We start from the raw sequence: 23,043 nt of genomic DNA on the forward strand, positions 1-23,043 counted from the left end.
AGAAGTACAAACTTACTCGCAAAAAACGATCTACGCACGCGTTCAAATCAAAGGGGGAAAAAGGGAAAATCGCGTGTTTGTGTGCCCGATGTAATCCTTAGAACCTTTACACTCTTTCTTCGAACACTCAAACGCAACTTCAGGGCTGGAAGACTACAAAATTGCACTTTCTGTCGACTGAATCTACGCTTTCTCAAATCAACCGGAACAGGAAGAAGAAGAAAAAACTTTCGAAAAAACGATCTGCGGATGCGCATTTTCTCAAAAACAGGAAACCGGAAGAGGAAGAAGAAGCAAAAGTGCTCGTAGAAAAAGATGTGCGCATGTGCGAATCTAAAATGGCCGCGGAACTGTTAATCGGTGTATTGATAAAAGTGTAATTTTCTTGTCTCTTCACCCAGCGACACGGTGAGTCCGTGGATGGTTTCAGAACTTCATTGGCTGTCAGAAAGGAAAACCCCGCCAATATCAAACTTTATTGGCACTCTACCGTTGAGCTTTGTGAGTGTAGAGTAGCCTACTTTGTGGTCACAATGAACTTGTCAAAGGTACCTCCATTCCCGTGTAAAACAGAAAATAGACAGATCTAGATGGGGAACTTGTCAGCACGTGTACCGGAACGTGTACGGGTAACGTCATCAAATCTTGTTTTTACGTCACGCGTTTGCCAAGATCTACACGTCTTGCTGGGAGGCAAACAACGTATAGGAACATGCATGACTGCATACATATTCGGAACATTGGAGAAGGGTGAGGTACGGTCAAGCATCATTTAGACCAATTCTCCAAGACGTGTACGGGTGACGTCATATCTACACGTACGCGTACAGGTCTTGGCTACACGTTCGCTCATCAAGATTAGCAAGATCTAGATCAGCACTTTTCAAGACGTGTACGGGAACGTGTACGGGTAACGTCATCAAATCTAATGTTAACGTCACGCGTTTGCCAAGATCTGCAGTCTTGGTGGGAGCAAAACATCGTATGCATTTTGTTTCAATCTGTCAGACAATAAGGCTTCTTCCGTAGAGCACTACTAGTGGAATTACGGGAGCTAAAGGGGTACCACTAATTGCAACAAAAATGAAATCAGCACAGACTGGTAGATAAAGTGTCCTTTAGTACCCAGTTCAAAATCTAAGCCCTGAGGTAATGGAATAAGTGAGTTATCGGATCAGAAAAGTCATGCAATCACACGGAAGAAGCAGATTTGACTGGTTTGGCCTGCCGTCGCAAAGCCGGAAGTTTATGCGCGCCATGCACTCAAAGTCTAGTCGAACGTGCTTCGCGTGGCCACATGCAAAAAGGTGAGTAATCGATAATCTTTACGTTTTTATTCGTCCTTTAACATTTTTACCACTTCATTTTCTCGGCTGCATGTGTAGAATGCTAGCGCTAGTTCTTTATTTATGCCATACGAATGCATTGGAAAGAAAAAAGCCTGATATGCAGACGACCTAGCTTCGCTAAAAGTTCGTCTGCTTCCAGACAGCACAACATGAGTCTAAAACTTGTTTTACCGTTTCAAACGTGCAGATAATCTTTGCAGTTGATATGCTCAGCATCACAAATACAATTATGAAGTTAGATTAGAAAAAAAAGTATATTATACTCAAAGACCGTGCGAATTGTTGATCGTGCTTCCAGTATGTATGGTAGGCGAATGCTGTCAAAAATAACTTTCCTGTTGCACTGTTCGGTGATGTTTTATTTATGTTTTTTATGTTATTGTCGCCATTGCTGACACTTTAGGCACTTCTCTGATGGAATGCTATCTCGATAGCCTTTATTTGATGCGTAAATCATTAATGTTATCATTTTGTTCTACAGTCACCTGCTTTCTGAGCGAAGACCTTGCTCTACACCAGTGACCACTGCGAATGAGACAAGAATGAGGTAGCATATCAGCAATTTCTATTAAAGGCTAAAAAAAAATAAGTTTTCATAAAAAAGGCTTAATAAAACAAATCCCGTATATATATGAGTTGTTCTTCAGTACTGGTGACCGAAAGGGGGAAAAGTGGTCAAAATTCAAATCTCTAGTTTTGTTTTTGAAATATTGCTTTTCATAAAGCAGAAATACTGTAGTATCTGTTGTACATAAGAAAAAATCACTGGTTCACATGGTTCCTACATAATCTAACTTTTAAAGCTGGTTCTTGTGTGTCTGTGTGTATGTTTGTATGATGACGATATGACCCGAAACGGCTGCACGGACTGAGACAGGAATTGCAGAGAATGTTCTTTGCCACTCGAGTCGTGTCATAGGGTACTTTTGGAATAGCAAATTTGAAAGGATTCTTCAAAAAACGGCGGAAAATATTATATACCCTGTGAGCTATCGAGGATCCTCCCCGTCTGGGCTGTCGAAACATGGTCTTGTTAAAAGACGTTTTCAAATGCGGTTAACGGGGAGATACACTCGAAGCACATTTAGCGAAGTTATGTTGCCAAATCATCAAAGATCAACATTTCACTACACGGATCGATGCACACAGTCGAAATAGATGTGACTTTCACACGACCGAAGACTGCTTGCTAGCAGACTAGCAGACGACAAGATCTAAATATTTAGATCAGTGAGAGCAATCCGTTGAAGAACAGTTACTCCGCTTATTCGTCTTCAGTTAAGCTTATTTCCCCTGCCATAAGTTTCCTTGCAGATCTGCAGTCGCGTAGTGAAATGAACTAGTGTCATCGGAAGATTCTTCTCAGTCAATGATCAAAGCACAGTAAGTCAAGTTCTATGCTGACAAAAGTCACTTTCGGACAACACGACGATTGACTTAATTTATGAGCCCAAAGGTAACAATATCGACAAGAATGTACGCATTTGACATTAAAGGAAACATTCATAGACAGTTTCCAACTCACCAGATCTGCCAAAGAGCCGTCATTCGTGAAAAAAACGATGATTTTAATCAGACAGGTATCGGAAACAAGTCTTGGTCACCTGCTTTATTCCTTCCGAGGCGACGTGACGGCGCCACATTTGTTTGTTTATGGCTGTTTATCGCGAAACAACACAGTTGAAATTTGTGTGTAAAATACCACAAATGTGTGGTGAATCAGTTCGTCATCTGCGTTTCGATGATAATTCAGTCAGATTGGAGTTACTTTGAATCGAAGGCGAGGGTAACCTGCGTTATTTGTGTGACGGCGTGAACAAATTTGATTGCAATATTTTATACAGAAAGTAAGTTTCAATGATTCTGGCTCAGACTTGTAGATCTGTTATGCAGTGTTTTGGTATTGTATCTGCTTTTCTGCCATGAAGCTCATTTGGAGTGATACGCTGATCGAAGTGGGGTACCCTATGTGGGACATCAGCCGTATGCAGATTACGCCTCAGAACACTCGCATTTCACAAAGACAACAATAATTTGCAACATTTCAAGAACTGCATCAGTTTTATTAGATACTATTTCAACAAAAACAGCACAAACACGACTATTATCAACAACACAGAACGGGAGGTAAGTCTTCAAAGACGCACCAAGTGTGCGTTCCCATTTTTGGACGCCATTTTTGCTAGCATTTTCACAGTAAATCTTAATATTTCCATATCTATTGAATGATTTTGGTATTTTATTTGATTGTGCCGATTCTCCTATCTCTCTGGCATGTACTGGGTGCTTTGTGACCAGTTTCTCCCCTAGACTGTATTGAAAAAATGCGTCCGTGTGAGCTGATCCCCACTTGTGACCAGTAGCAAAGAACAACTCATTTATATTTTCAATAAATCATGTTTCAGTGGAACCCCCTTTCTTAAGACCAACAAAATAATCTGAGAAAACCAGGTCTTAAAATGGAGGGTCTTAATAAGGGTGTTTCACTGTATTCAGGATATTATATAATAAAATATGCTCTACTACTTAAAGACAAAATTAATTAGCGTCTGGACAATTATACACACAGTGTCAATCCAACTGCTTTATTTAAGTTTATGTTATAAATGTATTTTTTTCCAGATCATGGAGCAGTAAGTTGTGTATCCTGTGTGGAGGCAGCCTTTATTCAGGGGAGCAGATCGTCATTCCGCAACAGAAGGGAAGAGACACCATACACAGAGTCAGTACCCAGCGTGGTGATTCAATTGTTGCTGCAGAGGGGCAGGCTGTGCATGTATGTTGTCGCAGTTCATATACAAACAAGCACAACATAGCAGCCTACCTTTGTGGGAAAAAAGATGAAGATACTGCTGCAAATTTGAACCAAGGACTGCGGTCAAAGAATCAGCCCTTTGATTTCAGGAAATGTTGTTTATTTTGTGGCATGCATGCAGAACTTGTTTCAAAACGAGGTCCAACAGTACTTCCTGTTCGCACTTTAGATTTTCAGAAGACCGTCTATAGAATCTGTGCTGAAAGAGCAGACGAATGGCCTGAAAAGGTAAAAGGCAAGATAGAATTCGTCTCGGACCTTCCAGCAGCTGATGCTTTGTACCACCAATCATGCAGCACCAATTTTAGAACAAAAAGGAAACTTCCAAAGTGCTTTGCATCAGACACTGACAACAAAAGACCAAAACAAGGAAGACCAGTCGATGAAAAAAGAGCAGAAGCGTTCAGAAAAGTTGTCAATTATCTGCAAAAAAACGATACAGAAGTCACCATCATCGACCTCATCAGAAAAATGAAAGAGTTTACAGGTGGTGACTGTTATAGTCACTCAAAGATGAAAGAAGAATTAAAGAAACATTTTGGTAATGAAATTATCATCACAGAAATGGATGGGAAAGCAAACGTGGTAACATTTCAGAGGACTACATGGTCTATTCTTCATTCCTTTTATTCGACACCTGAGACGACCGACGAAGAAACTCAAAAAGACAACATCATCAGAGCTGCTGCTGAACTTATCAAAAGTGACATTAAGAAGATAAACACCAGCAGAAAAGAATACCCAAGTCCAGACAGCACTTTCTCAATTACAGCAAACCTTGATTTTGTGCCAAAATCCTTGCAAACTTTCCTCGGAGAGATCTTCAGTGGAAAGGACACTGATGTGAAGGTTGCTTCAATCGGCCAAGCAATTATGCAAGCAGCTCGTCCAAGAATTTTAATTGCTCAACTGCAGATTGGTCTTGGAGTTCAGATGCACCACTGTTTTGGTTCCAAGATCCTGATTGACACGCTGTACTCCCTTGGATTCAGCTCCTCTTACAGAGAAGTTGGTTGGTTGGTTGGTTGGTTTTTGGGGTTTAATGTCTCTTCAGCAGATGCTAGCTGCTATTCGAGACCGTTACAGAGAAGTAAAGACGGACGAAATGAGTGCGGCTGCCACCCAGGAGATAATCGTGCCAGCCACAGATGAACATTTCATGCAGTACATGGCAGACAATGTCGATCATAACACTGGAACAATTGATGGCCTGAATACCTTCCATGGAATGGGCATGATTGCTTCCATAACCCCGTTCATCAAAAATAGGTCGTCCATCGCTCTGAAAACAAAGGTTAGGCTGGAGGAGGTCATGAAGAAACTGGCCTGTACGATGCACTATGCACTGTGTATGCCCCAAATGCTGCCAAAGCACATCGGACCTACCAGCAGCACCAGCAGCTCTTCTGAAAGTGATTCGGTGTGCATGCAAGACTGACTGTGACACAAGAAGATGCAGCTGTCGTAAACACGGACTCGTTTATTCGCCTGGGTGTGGAGAGTGTCGACAGTTGCTCCAATTCCCCGTCCAACTTTACTGAATAAGGCGAGGCATATTGAGAAGCAGAGGTGAGAGAATATAAAAGAGTGTGCGTGTGCTTGAAAGCACATGCGTGTGTATTTTTCTGTGTGTGTGTGTGTGTGTGTGTGTGTGTGTGTGTGTGTGTGTGTTTGTGTGTGTGTGAGTGTGTGTGTGTGTGTGTGTGTTTATGCGAAAAAGCACTCGGATTCTATTTTCAACGCGTTTTGTGTCAACTACTGCCGTCATAGATATTAAATAGCTGCATTTCTGAGTCCTCTGAGCCGAGATCTTTCTAACGAGATGCAACATGATAGGCTTATCTTGGAGAACAAAACAGTGTCTTCTTCCACTAATGTATGACGTCACTAATATGCAAATTTCTCGATTGTGCCGATAGTTTGAAACTTAGATTTTGCACTGGGCACTAACCAGACTGTTTTGAGAACATTCCCGCAAAAACAAATTTTGTTGCAAAAACTGGTGGGTTGAAGCATGATTTTTGGCACGGTAACCGCACTATACTAGGAGTCTTCAGATATACCATTACTAGCAGTAAAACTGACCCCGCGTGTGCGAAAAAGCGACTACAACGTTGGAGAAGGGCACAAAACTCCGGTTTTTGATGCTTTTATTCTTCTTCTTGTTTGCTGGGTAGGGTTTTTGCTGGGTAGCTGCAGCTGATATTCAATAAGTTCAAAAAACACACGGACCATACAGTCTCTCCAAATTACACATGATGACGTCTAAGACCCTCTTCTGAAAATGGACGTTTTAACAGTTTTCCATTACAAATTTGTGAAATCCATAGTAGTTTCTGACATTTTGGGCATTGCCCTGAAAAAATATCTTAAACATTGTGTGTGTGTGTGTGTGTGTGTGTGTGTGTGTGTGTGTGTGTGTGTGTGTTCTTGTTAAGACCGCGTCGTTTTGACTTTGGCCCGAAAATGGAGCCGAATTGTTTTGACGCACCCCGTTGTTTTGACGTCACAACAACGGATGCCTCGATTTTCGAGCTTCCCGCCCTAAGATATACCATGTGACACAAGGATTTGATTTTATTGGTTCTGTCCAAACTATGATAATTTTGTCAGGGTTGAGTGTGTGGCGAGTGTGTTGGGCTAGTGTTTTGCGGTCAAAACAAGAACTGTAGTTTTTTGGGTTCCCCTGGCGACAACATTGAGAGAGAGAGCGAGAGAGAGCGGATTGCCGCGTGAAACCGTGATTTGACACGATGGCTGACGCCGACACGCGGGGTGAACGCCGCAGCCGCTACATTACCACAGACACAGGTGTGTATTATATTTATAGTACTTTGTTGTCCATTTTAGACGAAAAGACAGTTGACTGAGTTGTTTTTGAAATAGTGACGCGCCTTCAACTTTATCTTTCAGGTCTGTTGCCACATGGCTCTGACATTCCAAAATGGCTAACCTCGTTTTTTGGAATTTAGAGCTCACAATCCAGTGACAGTGACATTAACAAGAACTTGATCAGTCATTAATTATCAATGGCTTATCAAGTTGTTGGTACAGGTTACTATGCAAGAGTCTTATACATTAAAACAAATTATGGTGAGTGGTGCACAGATCTAAATACTCTTATACTGAGAAGGCACGATGCATGTTGGTTTTTTAACTTCCGAAAGATTCTGAGATTAGCTGTGCGTACAAGCGATCGAATAGCACTGATTTTATCAGTATTTATATAACTATGTTTTGTTTGTGTCAGTCTGTGCTTGTTTGCTGAATTTATGTGTAGGAGCCTGAGGCGGGTTGAGATCTAGCTCCAATGTTCAAATTTCAATCTCGCCTTAGGCCTAGTAGCTGTTGAATTAGGGAGACCGAATAAGTCAGTCACGGTGCGACTATATTTTTTTTTTAATTCGATTTATTTAATTAAAAACTCTTCACGTCCTGTACCGCACGACTTTGTTACTATACTTAGGAATGACCTCACAGGACGGAAGCGCTCTCTGTGCTTGAAAACCACATTTAGGTCACTTCCTTTGTAAACAAGCACATAGCTGCTCCGCGGTTCGTTCGTTTGGTGAACGTTTTGGTAGTTTGCAATGGATTTGTATTGATTTTTTTTCACGGAGATTTTGGGACCATCTCTGGTGATGCTGATACAGTCAGTAAAGACAAATTTGGGGATATTATCGACGAATTAGGGGCAGAACAAGTGCTGGGACTCGAAGCAGACAATCGCTTGACATTGAAATTGTAAGCTTAATGTAGTTTAGTTTCATCTCCCCCGTCGCGATATAACCTTCGTGGTTGAAAACGACGTTAAACACCAAATAAAGAAAGAAAGTTTCATCTCTTTGTTCCACCATCACCCAGCCGACGCGGCGACTTCCTGGCGTGGCCGTAAAGTCCGGTTACTCGATCACGTCGCTCTCTGCTCTGTGCATCGTCAAATATGTTCATGCTTTTCACCTGTTGCACGTGAGTGAGTGGAGACTCGGCTCCCCCATAATCATGGTCCAACAGGCATGCGAATCATTAATTCTGCTTTTTACACGATGAGTCTTCTTCTGTCAATTTAATGCATACTAGTTACAAATTAAAATGACAGTATGATTTCTTCATTAATTAACTACTCATAATGATAATACATACATGTATTATACGTGTATACTTTACATACATGTTTTATAACATAAAACCCATAAATGTCATGTCTGACACACACAGATACCCACTTTCTGGTCATTTTCATCAAATCCTTACGGTACTGAGGCTTAGCAATAGGGAAATGTGTTCAGGACGTGAAGAGTTATTTGACCGGGCGAAGCTGGACTGACTTTGGACTTATCATGTATTGGAGCCATTCTTCCGTTCTGGGGACGAAATCCGTCTGTTGAAAAAAAACCAACTACTGTTTGTGTTTTACTTTACCCATACACACGCACACGTTTTTGTTCCTCTTTTTTTCTCTTCATCCTCTTTTTGTTCTGTTTTCTTCTCCTGTCCACGACATTACTGCTTCCCCTCAAACCTATGATGTACTTTTTCCGTGCATGGTTTATCCCTGTCTCTTCCCAGAGACCAGGCAGTCCGGTTACAGTAGCTCGGGTACTTTGTATCTCCCCCAAACTCATCAACTTAAGTTCATTACAGACAAAATAATTAGCATAGCCGCTAATTGAACAGTGTATAGGCTCTCTTTTTCTTTTCTCTCCTCGACATTCAACCCATGGTCCCCCTCGACCACTACCATCTTTGACGCAATGTCACTGTCACAGTGTCAGAAAACTCACTGCCTTCTTCGGCATCATACAATTCATCATCTGACAGAGACTCGTCAGTGGTAAGACATAATGCATTCTCATCATACTCCAAGTCCAACTCCTTTGGATCAGACACACCTGAATGACAATGCTTCTCAATTAAAAATGTACACATGCTTTTATGTGAGTTAGGGAAGTATAAATAGAGAATACTATGTATGGCTTGCTGTGTCGTACCAGATTTTCATGAGTTGTTTTTTTAAATATTGAACTGCGAGCGAAAGCGAGCTATTCACTATTTTAAAAAGCAACGAGTGTAAATCTGGTACAAAACAGCAAGCCATGTAGTATTCTGTTTATCCTACATACTGTACTTACGTGTATTTTACTGAAAATGTCCTGCAGTCGAGGCAGCTAAATTGAAGACGCTTGTTTTGGAACCTCGATCTCTTCTAAAGCCTCGTGCAATCTATTACGTCAAAGCAAAGAAACGTCACTCTGAAAGTGTGGCTTGACGTGTTAGTTCTAAAAATTCATCGAAGGTAATTAGCGAGCGCAATCTTTTTTCTTCTATAATGACGTTTGTCTCGGTGACTTTGGCATCATAAGCAGTGGAAAAACAGGTCCCTGCCAGACTTGCTTGACATGACCTCATTTACATGATATACACACGTGTGATTTGAACGATTATTATCTCACGAGTGTCTCTCTCACGTATACATGTAGGATGATATTATTAATCAAATGAAAATTTACTAATAAAATGTTCTATTATGTCACTAGTGGAACCAGGAGGCCGAGGCCAGAGATTTAAAACAAGGGAGTACTTCCCACATTTCTCATACGGCCAAAGAATGGTGCAGGCTGCACTGGCTAAGAGTCTACCTGCCATACCATTGCCAGATGACACCAGCAATCATCCAGGTACAATGTAATCCCATTTTTATTTTGTTGAAAGGCAAGATTTAACCAGAAAGTAAGGAACTAACTCAGGGGTTCCACTTATTGCACACACAAAAGTATACGCAGTTTTCAGCCTCCGTACACATTTTCACCGACATGTTGCATTTTGTCACGCAAAATTACAATTGCACTCAAAACACTAAATAGCCACGAAGAGAGCACCTGAACTCCCACCTCTGATTCTCCCCACCCGCCTTGTTCATCACTGTTAACACTCGTGTACTTATCGCCAGAGGCCATAGTACCAGTGCTCTACCGAATTGAATCTTTATTCCTTAGGTCACTGCCACCGGCGATAGCCTTATGAATGACCAGCTCTACCGAAGAGGAAGATTGCATTACATTTCTTTGGGGGGGGGGGGGGGGGGGGGGGTCATGAGTCACAGAATAAATAATTGATCCTGCTGTGTTCAGCAAAACAATGGTCTGCCTTATCACACATGCCATTAGTTTGGTGCACTGCCGATTCAGTTTACAGGCCAGGGGTGTCCGGGTCTACTCTGATTACATCGGACTGACCCACAGTGATTGTTTTTCAGGCTGAAATATCTTCCATTTAGCGCCATGCAAATAGTTCAGTTCCTCGCTTAGAGGCCTATTACCTGTACAGAGCCACTGCAAAACGCAAACAGACCGATCTGTCGTCGGAAAGTGAAAGAACAGAATCTGATGAAGGGACTTCTTTTAGTTACCTATCATCATCATGTCCAGTGATGGCGCTAGTACTTTTTTCAAACCGGTACGCAAACTTTTATGAAGCAAACAGTCCAGAAAAAAACGGTAGGCTGGTCATTGGAACCAGTTAGAATCCAGCTCAGAGTACTGGTTTTATAGTTTTGCCAGCGAAAAAAGACCGGTAGTTCTAAAAATCAACGGCAGCCAATTTTGTTCCGGGATTTTTTCGTTTCAACCGGTAAAATACCGGTAATTACCGGTTAACGCCAACACTGCATGTCTTCTCAATCGTAGTGAGAAAAACACACTTCTCCTTCGCGTTTTTTCCCCCAATTAAGTTTGTAATGGTACGCGTTTTCCCCGGCTCATACGCATTTTTTCAGTCATGTTGTGTATGCAAACGCAAAAAGCAAAAACCCAGTGGAACCCCTGACTAACTAACTGTTATGCAATACTTCTGGAGGGGTGATCACACTACAGTTAACACAGTTTAGTTATGACTAAGATATGTAGTTAAATTGCTATTCTGATACACATTGGAGAATTCAGGGTTATGATTTGATAGTCTCACATGTACATGGACCTATTTCGGTCATAAGGCCATATATGTCAACGGAAGCTGCTCAATATCCTATATATATATTTACAACAATAAAGCATGCTTCCTGTTTCATCACCGTGGATGAATTAAGTGCTTGCATGCACATACCTGGTCAGGTTTGCTTCTGTTACTGGTCGACAGACGATATAGTTTGTACAAAAACTAAATTCTTGCCGTCTATGAAATACATCCCTGGTAAAAATTCAATTCCTGCAACACACCTTGCAAAACTAGTAGCTGCAGTCTAGCAGACGGTCTTTCCAGTGCTTTGTAATGAATCGGCAATATTGCCTTTGCCTATGCAACGCTCATATATATGCAGATCCCAATCTGATGAATGGACTGACCCACAGTTAACAGAGAAAATAGAGGACCCACTAGAGAAAATGCTGAATTCTTGGGATGTAGTCTGATGATAGACGGAAGACAGACAATAGACGGAAGACAGACAATAGACAGAAGATAGATGGAAGACAGACAATAGTTGGAAGACAGATGGTAGATCGAAGACAGACAATAGACGGAAGACAGACGATAGACGGAAGACAGACGATAGATGGAAGACAGACAATAGACGGAAGATAGACGGAAGACAGACAATAGACGGAAGACAGACGATAGATGGAAGACAGACGATAGATAGAAGATAGACGGAAGACAGACAATAGACAGAAGACAGACAATAGATGGAAGACAGACAATAGACGGAAGACAGACAATAGATGGAAGACAGACGGAAGACATACAATAGACGGAAGACAGACGGTAGATGGAAGATAGACGGAAGACAGACGATGTAGTCTGACGATAGACGATACATATATATACGGACGTTCAACCAGTATTTGGCTTCAGCTTGATTCAGGAACAAGAGGGCGACTGCAACTGAGTCGCATGTATAGACAAACCATAATGCCTTTCTCCAGTCCAGTCTATGAAATAGGACTTACAGCTGATCTAGCTGGACTCTACGCAAGCTTCAGTACGAATGAAGTAAAATCTCCCATATCAAATTTATTATACACAAATATGAAAACAGTTAACTAGACTGTTCTAACTGTAAACCAACGTAAAGGGGAAATATGAAGCTCAAAAACAGGTTAAGTCCCAAGCATCATGCAACCACAGGCGCTTTCTGTCTGTCTTTCCTACAGTTGACTGCAGCTTCGAACCACAGGCGCTTGTGACAGAGGACTCTATAAGCAGCCATCACTCAGTTGACTCCCAAATGGTGAGTTTTTATAGAGTAGATTATTTGTTGCCCTGTCTGAAGATATTTTGTTTTTGCGATTTGATTTGTTAAATGTTTGACCTGCATTACTTGTGAGTTTCCTGTGATGACCAAGGCAATGAAATATGTTTGCTATCTGCAGTCTATGTTCTTTTGCCTCTGAAAAACATGCATCAGAGTTGTGCATTCTTTTTCAGCAACTGGTTCTTTTTCTCAGACAAAATAAGGCATTTATAATGAAAAAAGAACAAAAATATACGGTCGAAACAGATCACCAACAAAGGCTAACAAGTTCAGTTGAGTTGCCAGTTGGAAGGAACAGCGAAGAATGTCCCAGTTACTTCCTCAGTCGTACTCTTTTTGATTGTTCGATTTGGCAATTCTGAATGATGGCAGGAACTGAAGTGCGCCAGGCAGTATCAGCGAAGTCCTCTGGCTCATTTTCTGTGCCCACGAAAGCTTCCAGGTAGGCTATTTGTCGGTATCGGCGGACTGCATAATAATGTTGTCGAAGCTCAGTCTCGCTTACGACGCATCCAAAATGGCATCCTCCGACGGTGCTGTGACTGTGTGAAAGATGTCTTCAAATCACTTAGCACATTTGAAAAAATCCTATGTAACAAGCTGACCAGGATTGAGATAATCGGAAAACGTGGCCGAATTGTCCCAATTCTCATGACTGCACAGGTGAAAGCAGCTGTGGAACTGCTTGTGCAAAAAAGGGATGATGCTGGTGTCAGCGGCTCCAACAAATTTGTGTTTTCTTGCTCATTCTTTCAGTCGGAGGGGCACATTCGGGGATCTGACACGCTTCGAAAGTTTGTGACATCAGCGCAGTTGGCAGAGCCACAGTTCATCACATCTACTTCACTTCGAAAGCAGGTTGCTACTCTGTCCCAGATAGTCAGTTTGAAGGACAACGAGCTGGATGCCCTTGCTCAGTTTATGGGACACCGCGAGTACTACCGCCTCCCATCAGACATGATGCAGTTGGCCAAAGTCAGCAAATTACTCCTTGCCCTTGAAAAGGGGAAGCTGCAAGACCACCAGCGCTGCACCCTGGATGAGATGGAAGTGGCTGAAGATGAAGCCATCACCTCGGATGAGGAGGCAGGTATGTGTGACATTTTGAACATGAATTCCTTTTCCCGCAGTGGGGCACTGCGGTTATGAAATTAAAGGCCCCTCCTGTTTTTGGAACCGCAGGAGCTTTCTAGTTTGCTGTTAGGTAGATTTTTGGTTCCTCTTTCCTGTCATGCTCTCTTTTTCTTCATGAATTCTTTTCTTTTTTCTGCCTTCTTGCTCATTCACCTGTATTTTTTCCAAAAATCTCTTCTCTTGCCGCTTGTCTCGCGATTCATGTATAGTTTAATCTGTTAGTGTTCTGATGTAAGTCCAGCAGTAGATAGGTTAAGCCTATTTTAACATACTGGAAACTGGTAATCTTCCAGTAGGTATTAATTTAGTTTTACTAAAGCCTGCTGGGACACAAGTAATGGGTTAGTGCATTTGTAAACAGGAATCGCTTGACAAGTGGCCCCCTTCATCCCCCCCTTCCTCGTCCTGATATGGCTCTGCGTAGTCGGCTGGACGTTAAGCAACAAATAAACAAACAAACATGAATTCCTTTGCTCTTTTTGCACAAAATGAACACAGCTAGACTATCTCTAAATCTAGTATTGTAATAACCTTTTTTTTGTATTCTTAAATTCATCTTCTTCTCCTTCTGCTTCTTCTGCCTCTTCTTCTTCTTCTAAATTGGGGGGCTGGGATGGCTCATTCGGTACACAGCGTGGACTACATATAGTTCCTCTGACTCTCATAGTCACAGGTTTGAATCCCGGTCTCCCTCTCTCTGGTATCGCCTTTGTTGTGGCTAGTGACATTGAACCACCAATACAATTTTATTTCAATCAATCAATATGAGGCTTATATCGCGCGTATTCCGTGGGTACAGTTCTAAGCGCAGGGATTTTTTTTCTTTTCAATTTTTATTCAAGGCGCAGGGATTTATTTATGCCGTGTGAGATGGAATTTTTTTACACAATACATCACGCATTCACATCGGCCAGCAGATCGCAGCCATTTCGGCGCATATCCTACTTTTCACGGCCTATTATTCCAAGTCACACGGGTATTTTGGTGGACATTTTTATCTATGCCTATACAATTTTGCCAGGAAAGACCCTTTTGTCAATCGTGGGATCTTTTACGTGCACACCCCAATGTAGTGTACACTAAGTGTATTTGTTTTAAATCTAAATTGAGAACGTTCATACTTCAATGCACACTACAATGTGATATATTGTGCAAACATTAATTTGCATTACACAATAAAGCAAACATTAATACTACGGTACTTACTACATAAACTTTTGTACTTGCGATCTAGGATTTTATCTATTCTATCATATTGTAACTATTATTTACAGAATTTGTTGAAAAGGGTCACAGCCCTATTCCAGAACGATCTGCATCAGGAAGGTTCGCAACAAAAGACTCTTTGGCACCGCCACATAACCAGCCCTCTCCGCCTATGCATCAACCTTGTCCTGCTACAGCTGCACCTGACAGTAAGTCTTCTTCTTCTGTGTACGCATGCTATCAACTACAGTACTGCAAGCACTCCCAGTTTCGGATAAAAACAAATGCGATTGGTCACTTTGGCAGAAATAACAACTGTGAACAGAATGTTGATAGTAAAAGAAAGTAAGGAAGCAGGAAAGATGAGCCGGTGCCTACCTAACAGCAAACTAGATAGCTCCTGGTGTTCAAAAACAGGAGGGGCCCTTAATTTAAGTCCGCAGCGCTCCACTGCAGTAGGTGACAGTAAGGGACAATATGGGCTGAATCCATCCCATCTACATGGTGTTGGAGTGGGGACAGGACATATTTGAATGGCGATGTCGCTGTTCAGTGTCTGAAAGTCTCTTAAGTTTGTAGTTGCAAACATGACTTTTCTTTCTCTCTCCCCCCCCCTCCTCACTCCCACAAAGTAACATAGTAGATTTAATTTCTTATTTGTAGCTGCCATTCCATGTAAAAGTGAATACATTTACTTATTTAGTGTAAACTTGTCACCCTGGCATGAGGTAATATGACCGGCACGGTTGGCCTAGTGGTAAGGCGTCCGCCCCTTGATCGGGAGGTTGTGGGTTCGAACCCCGGCCGGGTCATACCTAAGACTTTAAAATTGGCAATCTAGTGGCTGCTCCGCCTGGCGTCTGGCATTATGGGGTTAGTGCTAGGACTGGTTGGTCCGGTGTCAGAATAATGTGACTGGGTGAGACATGAAGCCTGTGCTGCGACTTCTGTCTTGTGTGTGGCGCACGTTATATGTCAAAGCAGCACCGCCCTGATATGGCCCTTCATGGTCGGCTGGGCGTTAAGCAAACAAACAAACAAAAAATGAGGTAATATCACAAGGGTTATTCATGTTTTTGTATTTGTCAGATTCTGCTGATGATGAGGAAGCACCAGAAATCCAAAGGAAGTTTCAACGGTGTGCTGCTGACAGCAGTGCATGCTCAAACAGTTCAGTATATATCTTTCTCCTTAGTCAACCAATTTTCCATGGGGGCGCGACTGGAGATGGATGAAGGTCAGGGGGTTCCTGTGTTTGAGTGGGAACAGCTTGAATTTAACTCACAGAGTTGTTTGTGTCCAACACGCTTGTCGGAGGTGTTTTTTTACGGCGTCAATGTTGGGGGGTGGGTGGGGGTTAAGGATGAGGGGTAGAACTGCATTCGTTGATGCATTTTGATTGTCTTACATCTGAAATGTATTTGTACCTTTGAAGAATAGTTCATTCCTGTACACTCATAACACCGAACACACGTTTATTTATTTTGAACATAACATAATTAATACAATAAATAATTAATTATAATTTTATTATGTCCCCAGGCGAGCCCCCTTCCTCCTGGACATTCTCTCCTGTTGGTGTGGCAATGATGAACACAAGATGCAGTGTATTCACACAGATCACTTCTCCTTCAGCGTCATCTAACGAAAGTAAGCTTTATTGCATATAAATTAATTTAGAAACATGCTGGCGTCACCCCCCCGCGGGTTAGGGGGAGTCCCATATTGGTTGGGACTAGAAAGAATTTACCCGATGCTACCCAGCATGTCGTAAGAGGCGACTAACGGTTCTGTTTCTTCTCTTCTTTTGTCTTATTTCTGCCTTACCAGTCCTTTCACCTATATTTCCTTCCAAGAAAACTCTCCCTACTATTCCCTGCAGTTTTCCAATTCTTTTCTTGTTGTCTTATTTCTACCTGACTGGATCCATCACCTTTATTTCACTTACCAAAAGTCTTCTTTTCCACATCCTTATTTCTCTGCACCCCGCATGTCGTATGAGGCGACTAACGGATTCTGTTTCTCCTTTAACCCTTGTTAAGTGGTTCTTGTATAGAATATAGTCAATGTTTGTAAAGATTTTAGTCAAGCAGTATGTAAGAAATGTTTAGTCCTTTGTACTGGAAACTTGCATTCTCCCAGTAAGGTCATATATTGTACTACGTTGCAAGCCCCTGGAGCAATTTTTTGATTAGTGCTTTTGTGAACAAGAAACACTTAACAAGTGGCTCCCTCCCATCTCCACCCTTTCCCCTATCTCATCTCCCCCTTTCCCTCGTCGCGATATAACCTTCGTGGTTGAAAAATGACGTTAAACACCAAATAAAGAAAGAAAGAAATGCTGGCGTCATGTACGGACGATTAACTAAGCGCCCATTACCTAGTTGTTGAATGGCCGCATTCCATAGTGGAAACTCTTGTGTTTAGTTATTTGACAACGAAATTGATATTTAAAAGCATATGTCTTTTAGCTGTTGTTCTTTTTTTGCTATTTTGCATAATCTATCAAATGATTTGAAATAAAGATAAGCCAGCTGAGAAAATCTATCATCTTTTTTTTTCCCCAAGGTTCAACTGACAATGAGTACCTACCTGAACAGTGGAGCCATTCCAAACCAAAGAAGCTCAAATCAAAGGCAACGCGCAACAGTGAGTGGAAACATAATCATTGTATTTATACCTCTTCTTTCTCTTTGTGAACTGAGCTTTAAGGAGCTGACTCAATCCACACAAAAGTTATTCCTTTAAAGTAGAACAAAACCAGTAAACTAGATAGTTATTGTGTTTTTGAGTAAGGTAATATCCTTCTCTGAAGCACTTGGAAGGAAAAATAGAGCCTGTTCATAACGTGTTAACTGTTAATCTAACTAGGAGCGTATAGTTATTGTGTTTTTGAGTACGGTAATACCCTTCTCTAAAGCACTTGGAAGGAAACATAGAGTATGTTCACAGACCTGTTTACCCTCCCGGAATTATTACGGATTTAGGGTCTAAATTCCGGTATTACGGAAATCTACCGGAAATTCCGGTCACGAGAACCATTTCCGTGTGTGAAAATTTAAAGTCGAAATTGTAGTACTAGTAGTCACCGGGATTTTGATTTCCCGGAAACCCTTTTAGCTCAAGGCCGACCGGAACAGCCTTGTCTGCGCATGTGCAAAAACAAGGTATTTGTCGGTCAACGCGTGGTTTTTGTGCATTCGGTCCGATCGACATGGGTCGTAAGCGTAAGGCCGATCTCTCTGGGGACAAAATGCCAACCAAAAAAGCTCAAGTTGTACAGGAATATCGGCAAAACTATCAAGTCAAGTGGCAGTGTCTGGCGAAGTCTAAGAAGAGCGAATCACTTGCATTTTGGTGATCGAATTGAGATCAGTGCAACAACAAAGCTAGTCAGTCATGAGTCACTGCAGTCGTTCGTCCGCGAACCAAGCGAACGTGTCCCGAGGTTAGACGCAGCATTAGTTTATTTACAAAATGCAGTACACAAATGAACATGGAAACAAACAAATTGTGTTTGGCAAAACATGAGCCTGCTTCGCATCGAGTTTATTTGACCAGTATGTCTGTGCTTCGACATTATCTCTTGCTACGGTCAGTGACTTGTGCTGTTGCCGGAATTTGAAAGTCTTTTTGAGTCTAAAAGTGATCTCCATTAATCTTTCTCCAATATAGCAAAGATCACAGTTCTTTGAATTGAAAAACTTTAAAGAAAATCTTTAAATAAAATGAACGAGCCGGTCCACAAAAAAAAAAGGGTAGCTTCTGGAGAGTGTTTTTATGACTGGTTTTAATGCAGGATGTAAACAGGTCTGTGTTCATAACGAGTTAACTGTTAATCTAACTAGGAGCGGCATTTTGTCAAAGAGCAGTTCAAATCCGTACGTGCTTTAACATATCAAAATGGCCTTCTGCTGTCGCTCAGTTTTCTTGATTCAAAACTAAGCAGTAAATTGTATAATTATTTAAAAATGAATAAATAAGTGGATCAGTTAACAAGTGCAATGGCTAACTGACCTGCCACTTCTCATGCCCATTCGTGGCTTCTGTCCCATGCTTTGAAAATGAATGTGTACAGGGTCTGTAATTCCGGTTTTAATTTAGATTTGAAATCTTTTGTAATTGATGGATTACGCCCACATACACTTCCGTGTATTAGAGGCGGGGACGGGAGTCCCAGGAATTGGAAAAAAGAGGAGGTACTATATCTAACTTACATTGAACAACCAAAATGTAAGCAGCACTAAGATTGACAGTGAAAATGTGACAGTTTTAGTGTACTAGCTTTAGTGCCACGAAGAAGAATCAGAACAAATGTTGACTCGGGAAAATAAATGTCCATGCCCAATCAAGATTCGAAATAGAGACACTGAGATCACGAGTTGTCGGCCTAGACCACCAGACTACCCGGCGCTCATATTGAGTTGGCATGATTGTTCCTTATAAAGTTTTAATCCGATAACATATTTAACCTTTGTATCTCCGGTAATAGGTCTTGTGATATCTGTGTCCACAAAGGTTCAAGCCAGCCACGTCGACTGTGGTTGGAGGAGGAGGTGAAGGCAGTGGAGGCTCATTTGTTAAAATATATCGCCACGCAAGTGCTGCCAAGAAAAGAGGATATCCAGAAGTGCCTTCAGGCTGAAGAGACTCTGATAATTCGTACCTGGCTACACGTCAAGAACTATACATGTACGAAACAGGATTACTGCTTTGCAAAGAAATCAGCGAAACTAAATAATGTTCAGCTTTTCAGCTACTGATCATCTTTCCAATGTTGTTGCTGATCACTACCACTAAGTGGATATATATCTAGTGCAGGTTTGTGTCTTGAGCTGTACTGGACAATGATTTACACATTTATCTTTATTTGTTTTTATTAATTTTGACTATGAGCACACTGGTGGTTGTGTTTTATGTTAAATGATTTATTTAGTATGTGTTTATGCAAATCATTTTTGGCATTTTGAATAAGCTAGATGTGACCTTTCTTAGCACTGATCCAAAGGTCAGTTTAATATGCGGTCAAAACAATGATGGTGGAGGCAGTTGGCTATTTTTAATTCATTTGCATAGCAAAAACGAGGCTATATATGTATTGACAACTGACCACCTATTGAACACTCAAAACTTTTCAAATAATGGAAGCTTTCATGATAAAAACTTGTCTTGGTTATGAAACCTATGAACACTTATAAAATGCATGTGATTACATCAGCAAAACAAAACAAAATATAAGCAAGTGAGTCATATTCTTTGTGGCTTTGCCCTTGTTTAACTGTATTATCATTATTTATTATCATGAACACAGACTACCATAAGGTCCGCTACCCCCCCCCCCCCCCCCCCCCCCCCCCCCCCCCCGCGGGTTAGGGGGAAGAATTTACCCGATGCTCCCCAGCATGTCGTAAGAGGCAACTAACGGATTCTGTTTCTCCTTTTACCCTTGTTAAGTGTTTCTTGTATAGAATATAGTCAATGTTTGTAAAGATTTTAGTCAAGCAGTATGTAAGAAATGTTAAGTCCTTTGTACTAGAAACTTGCATTCTCCCAGTAAGGTCATATATTGTACTACGTTGCTAGCCCCTGGAGCAATTTTTTTATTAGTGCTTTTGTCTTCTTCTTCTTGTCGTTCGCCAATGTTAAACTTGGAGTCCAGCTCTGGTAGTGCTTTTGTGAACAAGAAACAATTAACAAGTGGCTCTATCCCATCATCCCATCATCCCCCCCCCCCCCCCCCTTTCCCCGTCGCGATATAACGTTGAACGGTTGAAAACGACGTTAAACACCAAATAAAGTAAAGATAAGGTCCGCTATTAGGAAAGTCAAAACAATCAAAGTGTCATATGCACTTTGTCATCGTGTGTGACATTTTATTGAGAGAGAAACAGAATCCGTTAGTCGCCTCTTACGACATGCTGGGGAGCATCGGGTAAATTCTTCCCCCTAACCCGCGGGGGGCGTACAGTACTTCTTTGGGATAACAAGGGTAAGGATTGCTCTAATTAAGGTTGGCTGAACAATATATAACAGCAATTTCGCTCAAATCGGCCAAAAACAAGGCCCGAAGGCATCGTAGGCATAGCCGTTTTAACTTTATTATCATTATTATTTATTATCGTGACCACAAACTACCATAAGGTCCGCTAGTAGGAAAGTCAAAACAATCATAACGTATCATAAACACTGGGTCATCGTGTGATCATTATTATTTATTATCGTGACCACAAACTACCATACGGTCCGCTAGTAGGAAAGTCAAAACAATCATAACGTATCATAAACACTGGGTCATCGTGTGTGACATTTCAATGTCAACACAATGATAGTGGTGTTTCACATGTAATGATTGATTTCGATTTTAAGTGCTCTATCCCTTCTCCCCCCCTTTCCCCGTCGCGATATAACCTGCGTGGTTGAAAACGACGTTAAACACCAAATAAAGAAATAAAGAATAAAGAAAGATTTTGAGTGTATATAAAGTGTATTTATGGTACATTTACTTTTGGCTCTTTAGATCAGCTTAATTTGGTATTTCATGGGCATCGGTCAAAAGGTCACTTCAGCATGTGCTGTCAAAACAACGATGGTGGAGGCAAATGGCCTATTTTAACAGGATGTTTGAAGATTTGCTTTTTCAATTTTGTTTGAGAGACAAGAAGTTGGAAAATAGTTTTATTGTATGTTTCTTTGTCACCTGGGGCAAAATTATTCAATCGTCGCTATACGTTTGTTGGAAGCTATAATACAAAGGATAAATTGGCAGTTTTCTTACTTTCTGTTAGAAACAAAAGTATATTTTTCATTTGTTGCAATTGAAAAAGCATAGACCTTACTAAAGATGCTGCTAGTTGTTTTGATTGTGTGGACTATTCAGTGGAGTGTTTTAAATAATCTGTATATATATATATATATATATATATATATATATCTATATGCCAATTCTCATGCCTCACAGTATTTTAACATTGGTTTATTTTCCATGTTACAAATATGTAATCATATGACTCGAGACTACCTTACTGTGTTATATTGCATTATTATCATGAACGCATTAGGCCCACTTATAAGTTTAAAGAAAGTCAAAGCCGTGTATTGTTCCTTTCAGAACAATGTTATACACCGGGTGTGCATTATGTGTTTTCATTATTTTTAATCATGAGCAGTTTCATATTTAATTATTTATTTAGAGTGTGTTTGATTTAGCTTAATTTGAATTTTGTTGGACATTGGTCAAAAGTTCAGTTTATTATGCGCGGTCAGAACAATGATGGTGGAGGCAATAGCCTATTTTTCAACAGGTTTGAAGGTTTTGTTTGAGAGAAATAAATCTGTCTTTTTATATTTAGTCAAGTTTTGACTAAATATTTTAACATCGAGGGGGAATCGAAACGAGGGTATGGTGTATGTGCGTCTGTCTGTGTGTGTGTGTAGAGCGATTCAGACTAAACTACTGGACCGATCTTTATGAAATTTGACATGAGAGTTCCTGGGTATGAAATCCCCGAACGTTTTTTTCATTTTTTTGATAAATGTCTTTGATGACGTCATATCCGGCTTTTCGTGAAAGTTGAGGCGGCACTGTCACGCCCTCATTTTTCAACCAAATTGGTTGAAATTTTCGTCAAGTACTCTTCGACGAAGCCCGGGGTTCGGTATTGCATTTCAGCTTGGTGGCTTAAAAATTAATTAATGACTTTGGTCATTAAAAATCTGAAAATTGTAAAAAAAAATAAAAATTTATAAAACGATCCAAATTTACGTTTATCTTATTCTCCATCACTTGCCGATTCCAAAAACATATAAATATGTTATATTCGGATTAAAAACAAGCTCTGAAAATTAAATATATAAAAATTATTATCAAATTTTTTTCCCCGAAATCAATTTAAAAACACTTTCATCTTATTCCTTGTCGGTTCCTGATTCCAAAAATATATAGATATGATATGTTTGGATTAAAAACACGCTCAGAAAGTTAAAACGAAGAGAGGTACAGAAAAGCGTGCTATCCTTCTCAGCGCAACGAATACCCCGCTCTTCTTGTCCATTCCACGTGCACTGCCTTTGCCACGGGCGGTGGAGTGACGATGCTACGAGTATACGGTCTTGCTGCGTTGCGTTGCGTTCAGTTTCATTCTGTGAGTTCGACAGCTACTTGACTAAATATTGTATTTTCGCCTTACGCGACTTGTTTTCTTTGTCATGTTGGGCAGAGTTATTCAATCGTTGTTATACGTTAAGTTCACTGAATTCTTAAATCTAATGTAAGCGCTGTTTAAGAGGTTTTG

At 40.9% G+C, this 23,043-nt stretch overlaps 1 protein-coding gene across 5 annotated transcripts; it reads left to right on the forward strand.

Annotated features, from left to right (window-relative positions):
• Window positions 1-6,560: 6,560 nt before the first annotated feature.
• LOC138948461 (uncharacterized) lies at window positions 6,561-22,100 on the forward strand. Of its 5 annotated transcripts, none has more exons than XM_070320015.1 (9): window positions 6,562-6,975; window positions 9,702-9,842; window positions 12,312-12,388; window positions 13,169-13,502; window positions 14,821-14,961; window positions 15,842-15,922; window positions 16,295-16,402; window positions 17,321-17,401; window positions 19,245-19,457. In XM_070320015.1, the coding sequence occupies exons 1-9, from the start codon at window positions 6,918-6,920 to the stop codon at window positions 19,310-19,312; spliced, it is 1,089 nt and encodes a 362-aa protein (XP_070176116.1). In that variant the 5' UTR covers window positions 6,562-6,917; the 3' UTR covers window positions 19,313-19,457. The 5 variants fall into 5 exon arrangements, with proteins under 5 accessions (XP_070176113.1, XP_070176116.1, XP_070176112.1 ...); XM_070320011.1 differs by having other exon boundaries at window positions 6,564-6,975; window positions 19,271-22,100; XM_070320013.1 differs by lacking the exon at window positions 6,562-6,975 and adding an exon at window positions 7,695-7,908 and having other exon boundaries at window positions 19,271-22,100.
• The last annotated feature ends 943 nt before the right edge of the window (window positions 22,101-23,043 follow it).

The sequence above is a fragment of the Littorina saxatilis genome, linkage group LG15 (genome assembly GCF_037325665.1).
Source record: "Littorina saxatilis isolate snail1 linkage group LG15, US_GU_Lsax_2.0, whole genome shotgun sequence".
NCBI lineage: Eukaryota > Metazoa > Mollusca > Gastropoda > Littorinimorpha > Littorinidae > Littorina > Littorina saxatilis.